The sequence below is a fragment of the Emydura macquarii genome, unplaced genomic scaffold (genome assembly GCF_026122565.2).
Source record: "Emydura macquarii macquarii isolate MOO-44397 ecotype Brisbane River unplaced genomic scaffold, CSIRO-AGI_Emac_v2 contig_2063, whole genome shotgun sequence".
NCBI lineage: Eukaryota > Metazoa > Chordata > Testudines > Chelidae > Emydura > Emydura macquarii.
This window is the reverse complement of record NW_027132200.1, coordinates 1,889,592-1,905,963: the sequence shown is the minus strand read 5'-3', so window position 1 is coordinate 1,905,963 and position 16,372 is coordinate 1,889,592. Positions and strand designations below refer to the sequence as shown.

The 16,372-nt window shown below is 37.1% G+C and overlaps 1 protein-coding gene across 1 annotated transcript in view; it reads left to right on the top strand.

Annotated features, from left to right (window-relative positions):
• Positions 1 to 16,372, top strand: part of CSMD1 (CUB and Sushi multiple domains 1) — a 1,845,645-nt gene that overhangs the window by 1,357,799 nt on the left and 471,474 nt on the right. The window contains exons 14-17 of the mRNA XM_067558441.1: positions 1,789 to 2,115; positions 3,076 to 3,273; positions 6,133 to 6,271; positions 12,008 to 12,195. Of these exons, the coding sequence (XP_067414542.1) occupies positions 1,789 to 2,115; positions 3,076 to 3,273; positions 6,133 to 6,271; positions 12,008 to 12,195 (852 nt within the window). The remainder of the gene's footprint in view (positions 1 to 1,788; positions 2,116 to 3,075; positions 3,274 to 6,132; positions 6,272 to 12,007; positions 12,196 to 16,372) is intronic.

Sequence of the window (16,372 nt, the reverse complement as noted above, 5' to 3'; positions counted from 1 at the left end):
GTTGCCAACACTGGTCTACACACATTTTTTGAACAAGTATAACTATGTGAGTCAGGGGTAATATTTTTGTTCTGCTGAAATAGTTATACCAGTACAACCTCTACTGCAGTTTTATCAGTATCTTATTCCTCTTCTCGTATATGAATAAGGTATGTTGGTATAAACAGATTTATATTGGTTTAACTGCTTCCACACTAGAGGTTATAAATAACTTTGCTTTAAAAAGTGGTTAGTTATTTTATGTTTCCTTGTTTGTGTGTTTCAAAAATTATCAAATTTCTGTTTGAGACAAATAGGTTATTATAATTAATTTAATTATAATTATTGAGGGTAGAAGAAGTGAATTTTTGCAATTTTTTCATATAAAAACATACCTACTTATAGTAATGGTGAGAATGATGAATGGTGAGAATATTCAGAGAACACATGAAAACTGATACAAATCTCAGTTTTCACAAATGATAGTTCACAAACTGGTAATCTTGCACAATTTTTTTTCAAAAATAAGATGTATTTAAAGTTTACAAGTGGCTTTAAAATTGGGACCAACCATTTTTTTAAAAATTTAGTCTAAATCTGCTTTATATAGCGGGACAGATTTTCACTGTTGCTTCAACAGACCTCCAATTCTGTGTGTACAATTTTGCACATGCACTCACCCCCCTTTTTTTTTTCATGATCCCCCACCGATGGGGGACATGCATGCATGACAGATTCCACTACTTTTGCGTTCAGCTGATATAATTTGCATAAGAAGTACCCTTTGGAACAAATAGGTTGTGCAGAAGATTGAGGCAGCTTTAGAGAATCATAGCATTATAGTATATATGCACAGAGACATGCATTTCCACAATGTGTAATAACAGCACTTTTCATTTCAATAATCAGTTTAGGTTAACATTTAACTCTTAGAAACGTTTTCATCAAAAAACTTACTTAAGTCCAATAAGACAAGAAAAAATTAATTAATAAACTGTTAAAAATTATTTAAATTTGAAGTACTGTAAGGGATAGATGAAGTCTAGCCTTTTTGTGGGGTGCAATGAACCTTCCTCTTACTTAGTGTACTCCCCATTTGGATACCAACCACAATTCTGAATACCAGGAATTGTTCCTTATTAGTGGTGTTTGGGGTATAAGCCATCCCAAAAGGGTAAGAATGAAACAGAATCATGATTCCCTCCCTTTCTCCCACTTGCACCAGCTAGTAGAGTTGGCCAATAGTAGAGGTGAGCATACACTGCATCTGTTTTAGAGTTGACTTAGTGGACATGCTTCTTTGGAATCTTCTAGATCACCACCTGAGGCAAGTGAAGACTTGCAGTATCTCCAACATGAGCTTCTGCCTTAGTGGCACAAATTGGCTGTGCATATCATTTTTGATTGTCACATGAGTGTTCACACAAACTCTATTACTACTGTCAAACCTGCAGACATGCATCCAGATGTGCTTAGCTCACAAAATTATTGATATGCATTCTTTTTAAATGGATTCTTAGTGTGCTTCTAGTAATAAATATCTTGCAAGCTTTGATAGTGTCATGTGGGGAACTAAAAATGTGAGGAACTAAAAAATTATAAATGCATAAAAAGGCTGAAATGCTATGCCAGAGAAGTTTCTGATATTATTAAACACGATCACATTACGAGCTCCAACTTGCAGGAGTCATGATTTGTTTGCCCAATCTTCAAAAACATCCATTTTTTCACAGAGAACAAAAGTAAAAAGAAATATGTTTGGCATTGTTTCTAAATGTTATTTTGAGAGTCTGTTATTGTTTCTCCTAGTCTCATGCTTCTTCAACTTCACTACACCATCGGGAATTATTCTTTCACCAAACTACCCGGAGGAGTATGGGAACAACATGAACTGCGTGTGGTTGATTATTTCAGAGCCAGGAAGCCGGATTCATTTGATTTTCAATGACTTTGATGTGGAGCCTCAGTTTGACTACCTTACAGTGAAGGATGATGGGATTTCTGATTTACCAGCTCTTGGCACTTTTTCTGGCAATGAAGTCCCTTCCCAGCTGGCTAGCAGTGGGCACATAGTTAGACTCGAATTTCAGTCAGATCACTCTACCACTGGAAGAGGCTTTAATATCACTTATACAAGTAAGCACCTGTTTGTTTAGTTTGATATTAAATATAACATTTTAATTAAACCTTTTCTTTGTTCACAATAATGCAAAGATGAATTAAGAATGTATGTGTTTACACAAACAGATAATTAAATTTCCAAAGAAAAAACACTCTATATGTAATTTTAAAACATATGAGGTCTTATTCTTTATTGTAAAATGCAAAATTTATAGTATTTAAATAACATACATCTAGCAACCTTACTTTCACTCCAGATTTACTGTTTTAAGTTAGTTTTACAACAGTCACTGTAATCTTTGACGCTTATGCTTAACATTATATATAGGTCTGACTTCTACTATATATATATATATATATATATATATATATATATATATAGTAATGCCTAGGATCTCCAGTCATGGACAAGTATCTTACTGGGTTAGTTGCTGATGACTCAGAATTAATAATTAAGCTAATTTGGAAAATACTGAAAATAAGAAGCTAGTATGATGTGTATGTAAAATTATATGATTAAATCTATTACTGGGTAATCCCTCCTTCATATATCTGTTAAGTTTATATTGAAGTGCCCAGTCCTCAGGTACTCTTTGTTGAGATGTCTGGTAACAGATGTCCTAGTACAAGAAACACGGCCACATTTGCTACAAACTTCTGGCCCTTTTGGAATTTCAGGTGAGGCAAGGACAGAATAGGCAAGGAGACTACTGTCTTACTCCAACAAATGTTCCACTGAGGTCAGGGTGGTAAATTGGCAGTAAGGATTGCTTTCCTACAGCCTATGGATAAATCATTCCACAAGGCTGTCAATTTGGTGTCTTGCCAAGCACTAAGTACGTGTGATTAAAAAAATCCCACTTATTTTATATGTACTGTGTGTGAATGTAGGTAGATTTAATATAGAATTTTTGCTGCTGTTCTTGCAATCTGGAGAGTTGTTCCCTTTTTTTTCTTTTTTTTTTTAATAACCAGCCTTTGGTCAGAATGAATGCCATGATCCTGGAATTCCCATAAATGGAAGACGTTTTGGAGACCGATTCCTTCTGGGAAGTTCTGTTTCTTTTCATTGTGATGACGGCTTTGTTAAAACCCAAGGTTCTGAGTCCATAACCTGCATTATGCAGGATGGAAATGTTGTTGTGTGGAGCTCTACTGTCCCACGTTGTGAAGGTAAGGATGCAATCTTTCTTTTATAGCTATTTTATTACGTAGTATAACTATTTTATTTTTTGTTTCCTTTTCCTTTGGCCTTTATTTATCAGTTTGTTTGTTTGTTTGTTTGTTTGTTTGTTTTTTACAATAATTTCAGTGAAAAGAGAATAGTCTGTAATTCATCAAGGCAATATACATCAGCTTTCTAAGAATAAAGTATCACTTGAAAACTTGTGGTTGTAACTGTGTTGAAGTTTTGACCACCACCTTTGTCTATCAGCTGTGAGTTGTGGCTAGTGAAAGGATATGGTAATTTACATGCATGTGGCATATAATGGACTGGTGGTAGTTGCCATATAGTTTGTATTGAAGCTTTCTATTATAAGCCTGATTTTTAAATCCTACGTAAAACTTTCCTCTCCTCCCAAACTATCTCCAAAATTACTTGACCTGAAAATGCCTAATTTGTTTTCTTAGCCTTGCCTTGGAAAAGATATTGATTGATCAAATATACAGAACACTATGTTACTGTGCTGTGCCAAATAAAACATAGAAATATAATGTTCATAATAGGCCAAATCCATAATGGGTAAGTGGTAGGGCATTTGACAAACTTTAAGGCAAGAAGTAAGTAACCATTCTACTTGTGTAAATCTAAGTTCAAGAAGTTGCATGTTCTCTGACCTCAGATAGTTTCAGACACTCACTGAGATAATATATTTTTGTAGATATAGGGCTAGATTTTCAGTGGTGTAAATCATCATAGGTCTATTGATGTCAGTAGAGCTACACTGACTTTCACCCGGATAGGATCCATCTCATATTTCTATCAGTATTTTGGCTGTGTAAGATAGTGTGGATTTTTAAGAAATTTAGAAATACTGAAAAAAAGATGGCAGCAATTTGATAAGATGTGCCAGATGTGAACTTAAGCGCTGCACTAGCAAGATTCCTAATCTTAATTGGGCCATGTAATCAATTTCTCAATGGAGGAGTTTTTGCCTAGAGCAAGAACAGAATATTCCAAGGGGGTTTCTTCATCAAAGTTTTCCGATTTTTAAATTCTATACACATAATTGGTTCAATACTCAATATAATCTTTGTACAACTTAATTAAAAAGTTTTCATAGGTGAACAGGCAAAGGAACCATGTTGAGGGCACGGAGAGAACTGGCAGGGAGAAACAAATACTGAAATGATTGTCTTTAAGGAAATACCTCTGTAAGGCTTGATCTTTCTCCCACTGAAGCTTATCGGGCTTTCTCATTGATTTCAATAGGAATAGAATTACAGTCTTAATTCATCACTCTTAAAACACTAATAGTTTTTCAGTAAGTGCAGTTCTTTCATTTCAGTTTCATGTCATTTTTATTTAAAAGCTTTTTCTTAATTTAGATTTTTTTCCCTGATGACAAAAGGTTTCTCTTTTCTGATGAGAGTTATAAACCAAGTGTCCATTGCTTCAGGGTAGTTTGGAGATAATTTGATCTGATTGTGCTTGCCCATGATTTGATTGAGCTACTCTGTTATGTTCTGCTTTCAAGCACATTTAGCAATCATTGTAATAAGTGATGTGTGAAAAGTTCTTCTGCACAGGATAATACTTTATCTGGTGCAGATCAACAAAGTTTTAATAAGACTACATTGATTTTTTTTAAAAAGGAGATAGAATAAATTGCACTTTTTGTCAGGTTTAAGAGAGTACAGTCTAATAACTTCCTGCAACCTAATATTTCATTCATGGGCCTGAATCTGATCTCACTCAAACTAATGTAACTCAGGGAAAAACTGCACTGAGATCAGTACAACTACAGGAGCATAAATCTTAAGTAAAATCAGAATAATCCCCTGTGAGTCTCAGTTTCTGTTTCAAACAACATAGTAAAGATATGACCATTAATTCACTTCTCACAGTTTCATATTATTAATTTGTATATGGCATTATAGGTGTACCTGACACTGCATACAGTGACTGAAGACTTGGAATAAGATTTTGTGCAGTGCAGCACAGAACTCTGTCAAGAAGGATGTGGGGCTAACGTGTCTTTAAGACATCTTTAATACCCTACAATCCTGGGCAGCTCTATGGTCCTAGATGTAAGGTAAACAGCCCTGGGTGGCCTATCTAAATTAATGTAGCCTATCCCCTGATTCCTATGGGCTTCAGTACCTCTTGGAATCTCTCCAGTCCATTCTTGATATGCTTCTCTTGCCCTCAGCCTCACCCCCGATAAACACTCTACACTAAGGCTTGTGACGGTTTCTTGGAAGACAGCCATCCCACTTCTCCCTCATTTCCTGTGCTGGGACATTTCTCCTCTGTCTAGATATGGGGTTTTTAGAGCCTGTTACACTGCTTCCAGACCTTTTATAAGATCTTTAAGACAACCAATTCCATTGACTTCAATCATTACTCATCCAGTAGGTACTACTCAGTATAACAAAGGTGGCAGAATCAGGCTGATAAATTGTGAGTTACTTGCAGCAAAATCCTTGTTTTTTTAATCTGTGTACCATTCCATACAAACCTATGGTGCATAGTCAAATATAATAATAATAAGTCAGTGGGACTATTTCTGAAGTAATGTGCTACTTAACCTACTGCTCAGAAAGTTTTCTAGAATCAACTTCTAAATGAGCTCTGGCAGGACATGTCCAGAATTATGCCATTCAGAGAGGGGGTGTTGGCTCTGTACAAAAATTAGGGTAGCAGGTTTATTTGTGTCATATAACACATGTCATTTGTTCTTGCTTTTAAGATTTTTCTTAACAGTTAACTGAACATGATGTGTTTGTATATGTGTTTGGTTTATCAGCCCATTTAACTGTAATTTATAGGTAAAAATTTCACTACGTATATATGCTTTTATTTTCCAGCACCATGTGGTGGACATTTGACAGCATCGAGTGGGGTTATCTTGCCACCGGGATGGCCAGGATATTACAAGGACTCACTAAATTGTGAATGGGTGATTGAAGCAAGACCAGGACATTCTATTAAGATCACCTTTGACAGGTGAGAAATCAAACAACAAGAACTACCTCAAAACAAATGCACAGCATTCACATTTTGAAAGCAAAGGGGGAGGTGTGGGGTAACGAAGAAAGGAGAGGGAAGCATGGAATACTGCATTAGCTGCTCCTAGTTGAAATCTCTGATTCAGTACTCAGTTTAAGAATTGTGAAATTTCAGTAATCACACACATATGCACTGGATGAAATTCTGCTCTCATTTGTACCAATGTAAATCCCCTGAAATCAAACAAGCAGCATTGTATTTACAGTGGTACAAGCAAGAGCAGAATCTTACCCAGTGCATCTACATAGATAATTTTGAAAGTACAGTTAGCAGCTGACTGAGATACTCCAACTTTACACCAGCATTTCTGAGAGAGAATTTGGTCCCTTTTCCTCAAAGGTTCAAGTTTGAAATAACTACTTTTGTTATAGGCACTCTTTTCTTTTTTAATGGAGAGGAAAGAAGACCTTGTTCAGTTTAGTTTGTATAATGGGTAAATGTTCCTGATAGATTTAAAATTAAAAACCTGTAATACTTCACATAGTTTCTTTCAAACTGTTATGCTTTTGGGCATTAATGGTAGCATAAATGAATCAGTTTCCTGTCAAGGTTCTTATTTTTTTCAGCTAACACAAATGCTATAATAACTACTGAACCCTCACTAGGGTAACAAACATAAGCTGCTTGTTCATTTAACCTTTACTGGCTAAACAGAACAAGACTCAGATGGTAAACCTTCTTAAAAATAATCTTGACATACTGACATCATCTAGCATTCATAAATTGTTGCATAGATTAATAAGATCAGTATCTAAAAAGGCACAAAGTATTAATTTTACAGGTAATTTAATTTTCTCTAGATTTGGAAAATATAGGATTTTACATTTTACTACATGTCTTACAATCCACACATTTGGTTGCCAAAATAAAATGTTCTAGCCCTTCTGACAAGGAGAATAGCATTTGCTATGTAAATTAGCTCACAGCTGTGATTTTGATTTTACCAGATCAAATGTACCTTAGCAGTCCAAAGTGCACTGAAATAGCCCAGAAGTAGCAGCAAAAGATTGGACACTCCAACGTACTGTTTCATTGTGCAACCTTCTGTAGTTCAGGTCATCTCAGTAATTCCTGCAAGAGCTATGAAAAATCAATGACTGATTATATGTTCAAAAAGATTTGTCCTGGAAATTGCAATGTGTCTTTCATTATGAATATAAAAGAAGGATAAAGAATTCCCTCCAGGATGCCATTCTTTGGAGGGACGAGGCATGATACAGCAAATTTAAAATAGGAGATGCTGTGATGCAGGGAATTTGAATACACCACCAACCTCAGCAGCACAAGCTGACATAAAAGTCACCTAGCCTCTTCATGCCTAGTTTTCCAAATACATAACTGTGAGTGTGTTCCAATGAAAGAGCAATATAAATAAAATAAATATATACAGGGTCCTAACAAATTCATGGACCATTTTTGTAAATTTGTAATTTGTAAATTTCACATTTAAAAAATCTTGAATTTCACTGTTTCAGAAAGTTAAATCTTAAATTTCACAGTGTTGTAAAACAGCATGAATATGTATTTTTAAAATGGCAAAATATTAACATGTAAAGCCCTTAAGACTCAGCATTTCACAAACTGGGGGTTCCGACCCAAAAGGGAATTGCAAAGCTATTGTAGGGGGGTTGCAGTATTGCCACCATTACTTCTGTGCTGCCTTCAGAGCTGGGCAACCAGAGAGTGGTGGCTGCTAGTTGGGTACCCAGCACTGAAGTCAGCGCCGTTGCCAGAAGAGGCCAGCAGCACAGAAGTAAGGGTGGCAATACCATACCATGCCCAACTCTGAAGACAGCGCAAATAGTAAGGGTAGCAATACTGTGACGCCCCCCCCTCCCCACAAAATAACTTTGCAACCCCCTTTTAGGTTTGGACCCCCAGTGTGAGAAGTGCTGTGCACTTTTATATGATTTTACCCTTCTACCCTTGTGTAAAAATACACAAAAGATCAGATTTAACAGGGGAGACCAGATTTCACAGTTTGTGATGCGTTTTTCACAGTCGTGAATTTGATAGGGCCATATATATATAATTTTATTCAGAATGATAATGCCCCAATGATCAGCCAAATGAAAATTAAAACAACATAAATGATATTGGAGAGAGACTATATGGTTGAGTAGCAGTATGTGTCATATAGTGTCTTTCTTTCTCTGACCCCCAATAAAGAGAGAAAAAATGCCAGCAGAAGGTGTTGTGACAAGAAAAATAACATTTGGTTTTCTTTTTGAATATAGTAGTTTGCTTTGGCAAAGATGGCATAGGTCATATTTTCTTTTTCTGGCCATAAGCTTTTTCAGACTCCGCTGTTATATGGCTTAGTGTGATGGGTGGCGGGCAGATCATTTTGCTGTGCCCACTGTTGGATTGCTAATTACTTTAGAGGCATAAATGAACTGAAAGCATCAGTAGGCCCCTGACACCTTATTGTCTCCTCCTTTTTACAGACTGAAGCTCTGACTGCACCAGGTAGTTTTGAACATCATTCTAGGGTGTAGGGCTAGCCAGAGCAGCAGTAGTTTCCTAAAAAGGCTTAAACCACTCTAAGAAAGTCAGGGAGTGGAACAGAGGAGCACATACACCCCTTTCTCTTCCACAAAATATCTGATTACACCTCCAACAAATAAAGACTTAAGGGGTCCTAGGATTGAGTATTCTCTTATCTCCTTCACAGGGTACATAAAGCAGTCGCTGTTCTGGGGATCAGATGAGAAACATACATGTGTCCCAGGCATATAATACACAACTCAGGGTGGGGTTTGGGAGTACCTTTCAGAGTTTTCAGCAGGAAGAACAGGGAGCTGAAGACTGTTTCACTAGGCCTTTTGTTGCCCTCCCCTACCATCCCCAGCCTGTTGTCATCTTTGGGTGGGTCTGGGCTTCTCTTCTACCCACAGGTTCTTTTCTACCTTCTTCTGATTTTCTAAGGGCTGTTGAACTCAGTTTTTTGCAGACAAACTCTGATGCTTTGGCTAATCCTAGACCCTGAGATGATCTTCAAAAAAATATCTCAGCAGAGTGTGTGCTTTTCCCTGCAAATGCAAAAGAAAGAGAGACTCAGGCTTTGTCTACACTGCTGCCAGGGGTCGACGGTACCTACGCAAGCTACATAATGTAGCTTGTATATCTCCCATGGACTTACTTACATTGCCGTACAGTGGCGTCTCCACTGTGCTGCATCAAGAGGAGATGCCCTTGGGTTAATGCAGCCTTACTCCTTTCCGGGGGGAGGGGAATTTATGGTGTTGACCAAAAAGCACTTCTGGGATTGACTTAGCGCGGGTCTCCACAGCCTGCTCAATCGATCCCACTGCATTGATCCATGCAGCCCCGGCAGTGTAGGCTGTTCCCAGTGGTAGTAGATGGCAGAACAAGGAGCAATGGTCTCAAGTTGTGACGGGGGAGGTCTAGGTTGGATATTAAGAAAAACTTTTTTCAGTAGGTGGGTGGTGAAGCATTGGAATGGGTTACCTAGGAAGGTGGTGGAATCTCCATCTTTAGAGGTTTTTAAGGTGTGGCTTGATAAAGCCCTGGCTGGGATGGTTTATCGTAGAATCATAGAAGGAGCAACCCCAACTAAACCACCCCAGCCAGGGCTTTGTCAGATGATTTAGTTGGGGTTGGTCCTGCTTTGAGCAGAGGGTTGGACTAGATGATCTCCTGAAGTCCCTTCCAACCCTAATCTTCTATGAATCTATGATCTATTTTAAGAATACTAACACATAGGTGAGCCAAATTTGTTTCCAGCTATGTACTTGTCAGTGTTCAATGAGGCTTACAGGCCTTGGCATGAGTTGGCACCTGGTCTGTCAGAGTCATGGGGTAAATTGTGGGAAGGCACTAGAGGACTGTCAGCACTTGAATGGTTTAGCCTGCATCCTCACTGCCAAATGAGTGTTAATCAGCCCAAATTAAACTTCATCTGGGTTTTAGCATGCATCTCCAGACTACCCAGCTAGCCTGAGTTGAAAACACCAGTGAACTTGGATGTGAGGGTTTTATGTGGGGATGGGTGTGTTGTTAAGGGGCAAAACCCAAGTAAGAGATCAACTTAACTCTGCAGTAAAGACAATGTCTCAGAGGCTCAGGGCAGTCAGTTATTCAGACCTGATCTACACTGGTCGCGATTTTGGCAGCAGTTGACAGGAGATATGCAAGCTACATACAGTAACTTGCGTATCTCCCATCGACTTCCTAACGTCTACTTAGCGGGGTGTGTCTACTGTGCTGTGCTGATGAGAAATGCCCTCCCATCAGTGCAGCACTACACTTCTTGCTAGGGGGGATTTACAGAGTCGACTTCCAGGTTCGATTGAGCGAATCTTCACTGCTGTTCAGTGGAACCCGCAAAATCGATCCACAGTGTAGACATACCCTCACTTTTGTGAAAGTCAGGAGAACATAGAGATCCCTTTAATTCTGAATGAGTTTGTTGTTCCTGTTTTTATGGACTTCTGAAAGGAAGGAAATATAAACTGAGTGGTAAGAGAAAACTAAACTAAGACTTAAATATCCTTTGAGTCGCCGTTTCTGATTTTGGTGTGTGAGGGATAGTTTTTTATGGATTCATACTAATTGATATGTAAAGTATAATGGGTCTGATTGGGAATTTAGTTCTTGTTATACCATTATTACCTACAACATATAATGCTTTCTTTCACTTTGAAGGAAAAGTCCAACATAATTCTTGATTACTTGTCAAATTAAAACAATTTAGAAAAAATAGTAGTATTCTAATTTGCTTGGTTGACTCAGTTCCTCACAGTCCCTATTTTCAGTCCTCTGTAATAACAAGAACTCAGTTTTCTTTCTCCCTGACCCACTAATGATGTGTCTGTCATTTTGTTAAGACAGTTGGAGGATATTTGCTTTCAAAAACCATGTTATATTGCACAAGGACACAGGTTTTTTTGCCTCCAGAGATTAAACCAATCAGCACCATAGGAGAGTTACATAAAATGTCAGTTATAGCACATTTTTCACACCTGGTAACAAAATGTAATTCTTACAAAAGGACAGAAGTCAATTTCTACATGAATGCTCTCAGACTCTGTGTAGATGTCTTTGGAGTTGAAACTTTGTTGACATGCAAACTGGTGTACAAGGTTCAAATTTTCTAGTTCATTAGGCTATCTGCTATAACCACAAACAGTTGAGAAAAGTGTTTGCTGTGCAGCATGTCAGCCAATGCTGAAGCTAGAGATAGGATGAACCTGAGTTCATTTAATACAGGAATGACTAGCAGAGAATGATTGCATACCTAGCCACCCTTCATCAATCTGAACTCAGTATGCTTAGAAGCACTGTCTTCTACTGGATGTGATAGTAGATTGGGACATAAAAGACCTAGATTCTATTGTTAGTTAGGACCTGCTATGTGATCTGGGGCAAATCACTTTGCAGACAGACAAAGAAATGAAGGGGAAAAAAAGACAGAGAAGATAAAGTGATTTGCCTCAGGTTGCCCAGTAGGTCAGTATCAGAACTGATTGAAGAACGGAAGGAAGGAGGGGAAGGAGAGCCCTTCCTTAATTTTAATTATTTTGATGTATCTGTAGACATTCTGAATTATGTTACCTGAAATTCTTAGTATGTTACAGTTGGAGGTCTAACATTTTCCAGAAGTTGCATTGTTTCTCTGTTTGCACACTAATTTGATATGTTCCTTTTCAGATTTCAGACTGAAGTTAATTATGATACTTTGGAAGTTAGAGATGGGCCAGCAAGTTCATCACCATTAATTGGAGAATATCATGGTACACAAGCACCACAGTTCCTTATTAGTACTGGCAATTATATGTATCTACTGTTTACTACAGACAATAGCCGTTCCAGTATTGGCTTCCTAATTCACTATGAGAGTAAGTTTGAGATTTCTCTGATAGATTTTTATTTTAAGTATTAAAAAATACAAAAATAGGAAAAGTTGTGAATAAGTTAAATTACCATAAATATGTTTGCTTAAGATCAAATGTTTACCCCATATCTTTCTTAGGAACAGATTCTAAAACCTATAATCCATGTTGAAAAATTTTACTTCATGTCATGGAGTAAGGTGCTAAACAGAAAGAATAATGGTTTCGGAATCTGTCCCTTGGATTGTAAAATCTTTGGTACAGGGATAGTCTTTTTCATTATTTGTGTGATATGTATGTACTATGTCTAGCACAATAGGGCCCTGATCGGATCTCTAAGCAGTACCACGATGCAAATGAATGAATACCTCTTCTGTGAATCCCACAAATAACTGTCATGATGTGGTTTTTAGAGGTTGTATATAAAAATTTATACCTGTACATGCTCAGCATCTTTGAAAGTCAAGCTAATTTTAATTTAAGAGTCTTATTATAGGCACTTAGGTTTGAAAATGTTGCTCTATGTAGACAGTTACATACATATAATTATATTATGGAATCATATGCATATGTACATAAATGCAGTGCATTTATTTATGTGTGCACTTTATACATGCACATAAATATGTGTATGTAGGCCAACATTTTCAAACCTAAAAATGACAGGGCAGATAGAGGTAGCAATATCCCTGTAACGCAAAGTTTTAATTGCACAACTGAAATCAATAGAATGCTTAAGCAGTAAGTTATTATTTAGCATGAGAATATCAAAATCTGTCCTATAATAGTAATAATTAATAATAATTAATATTTACACTAAGCATGGAACTTGATTGAAGTACTGGAAAAGCCTGAGTATTCATGGGATGAGATTATTAATAATAAAATTGTAGTCTCCTCATTATAGCAGTTCAGCTTCTGTGGCACCTTTTGTAGGATCAGAGGTTTATCCTAATATCCTTGGCCAAAAAGTCACCCTTTCTACTCTTGAGCATTGTGCTGTGTTCCAGCTGACTTCAGCACTTCACTCCAGAGGCATCTATTTCTTAGGACTTGGTGCATGGTTTGAGTTGGGGGATATGATTTATAGAACATGCTAAAGTGTTGTGCTCTAACTGCCATGTAAAATAGGACAACGTTAAGGTGAACTAGGTACTTTTTAGTTTGCACCAGCACTGGGCAATTAAAGTCAACATGTTAGAGTGCTTCACAAATCACACCCCCAAACTCTGGTCTGCAGTTCCATGTAGACAAGCCCTAAGTTATTGTGTGTGTATGTGAGACTCTACATAAATGTGTAGTATTATTTTCATCAATCTATATTGACTGGAGACCTGTTTATAATCTATAGGAAATCTGGGGCCCCATGTGTCAGGGTTGTATGCCCTAGTGTACGTTCCATATCTACAAGATGCTTCTGATCACTCATTTCTGATTCAGGCTTGGAGGGGAGTGAGTTTGAAACTAGTGGCAGTGCTTGATTTGTTTTGTGGCCTTGGGGTTTGCTTCATGATACTATATTTCAACTTGTTATTTACACAAACCAAGGTTTTACAAATTAAGACACAACCCTGAAGCTGTTTCAATTAAGTTCTGAAATGCAGCATCAGCAGCCACTCACACACAAAAGCAGAATTCCATCATATTTTTATAACATATACATAATAGTCATTTATCTAATATTGTGTGTGTGTGTGTGTGTGTGTGATGTATAGATTTACCCACTATCTTTGTGTACCATTGAGTACAAGGTCTTGTTGGAATATGATGGCCCTGCTCTTAAGAAGTTTTGTTCTTATCTCAAAGAATACTGTTGAACAATTTATCCTCTACTCTGGAGGCATTTTAAGATGGATTTCTGCCTTTCTTTCTTTTTTAGCTTGTATATTAGGATGGTTAATGAGGAAGTGTGGGTTTCTTATGCAGCATACTGATTCCATGCAACTGTACATTTCTCTCTTTTTCTAACCCAGATAGTGCAGCTTAGTGTTTTTCCCAGACTGGCAGAGATCAGGACATGGATGAGAGCAAGCTGGCTGAGATGCAATTCAGATAAGACAGCGATGATGTTGGTACATCAGGGAAAGAAACTGGGCTGAAAGACATGAAAAAATATACCTGTCTTACAGTCTGCGGAAGTGTCTCCGTATGGGTCATTCATATTTTTAGGTTAGGAGTCTGGTGAGATTCTCAATTGCCACTGGATTATCATCTTTTGGTAGTAAAAAATATGGCCTTATATCTCCTGCATTTGGGTAAGAGGCTGCACTCTTTTTCTGATACATCACTCACCACTGTAGTTCATGTCTTTGTCACCTCATAATTGGATTACAGTAATATGCTGTATGAGGGACAACCTTAAATTCTTTCATAAATCAAAGATTGTGTAGAATGCAGCAACCTGCTTGTTGCCAGCTTGTTGAGCCTTTCAGCATAAGCATTTCAAAGCAAGGCTTCTTGATTTGCAGTGGCTATCTATGGATTTCCAGATGTAGTTTAAGGTGTTTAAAGTGATGCTATTATCCTTAAAAGCCCTAAATAGCTTTGAATCTACCTAGATGAAGGTTTGGAAAAGTTATAACAATATAAAATAGGGTGTGAATTTAAATTGATATATTAGATGGGTATAACTCCGCCCATGGATTTTCTTATTCTAGATTAAGAACATTTGTTGTTTTGTTTTTGGGTTTTTTGTTTTTTTGTTTTTGGTGGGGGGGATGGTGTTAATTTATGTCACTTTGGAAGGGATTTGTTTTAAAAAAATCTTATCCTGAAATAAGTGTGTTCTCATGAGGAGTTACACAAGTATAAATATATTGATTTAACTATTATACTATACTGGTATAACTGGTAAAACTCTCCCATATAGGCAAACTCTGAGAGATGACTTCTTGCCCCTGCCATGCTGCTACAGGTGTGATCTGCAATGGTGCTGAAGCTCAGTATCCCTCAATACAAAAGAGAGAAGGCTGCTCGGGGGTGGGGGTGCACTCTATAAAGGTCTCTTTCCTTAGAATATGCTTCCCTGCTTGATCTGAAATAGCTTGAATCCATCGACTTTCAGAACATGCTGGTAGGCCATATTTTTAAGAAGGCAGCTGAAGAACTAAATGCTGCTTGAGATGTATTGTAGAGGAAAAGTGGGGGATTTTTTTTCACTGTGTTCAAGTTGCAAAGTAATTTGATTATTTTTATGATTTGTGATTGGTGTTTCATTTTTCCTTCTATATTAAATTATATTAATTTATTGTATTTTAACCATGTCAGAGATTCACATGGGTGCCATTTTCTTTTAAAAATCAAAACAAATGAGTAATTAAGAAATAAGGTTTGTGACCTACTGTATCATGGACCATTGCATAATTATGCTCACCTTTATTATTAATATAAATATTCTGATATTCTCATTTTCAATTATAAAAAAATGAATTCTTGACCACAGGTGGTATCATTTTTTCAAAGCTGTTTCTTGAAGGTAGTCTGATAAAATTGGCACAGTGTAATATTAGTGTACAGGGACCGAAAAAGCTGGGATAAGTCTTTTGCAAGTAAAAAAAATGACACAAGGCGAATAAATGATTCCAGTCTTCTTTTATATACAATTCCAACAGATAGCATTTGAACAAAGATGTTCTTTTTATATCAAAAGTAGAAGAGTTCCAAATTGCCTAGTTACAACATCAGAATTTTTTTTTCACATGTGCTCCTTTTAAGCACAGATTGGATCCACAAATGAAGTATTTTTTATTCCTTTAAAGGTAACCTACAAACAAAAAAAATGGGTTTGCTTCTTTGTTATATAAACCAGATAGGAACACTTACTTTTCCTTCTCCCATATCAATAGTTAGGTATGGATCGAGCGATCTAAAACTTCAGAAATATTAGGAGTATCAAACATGTCTACCTTGTTTTTGCTGGAGGACCAATGATTGGAGGGGGACTTTCTCAGCCCTCAGTTTAAGGGATCAGCATGTTAAATCTTTCAGAAATAATTTTTTTTCTCCTAACAATTTGCCAGCCATTTGAGTAAACTGGCATTAATAAAAATAAGCAAAAAAACCACCAACAGTTTTAAAACTTTGACCAAAACTCCCTTACCTTCTCACGTGTTCATGTGCCACTCTTAGTATATTTGATGTGATAATACCACCAGATGTCCACATTTTTCAGAGCAGGACTCCC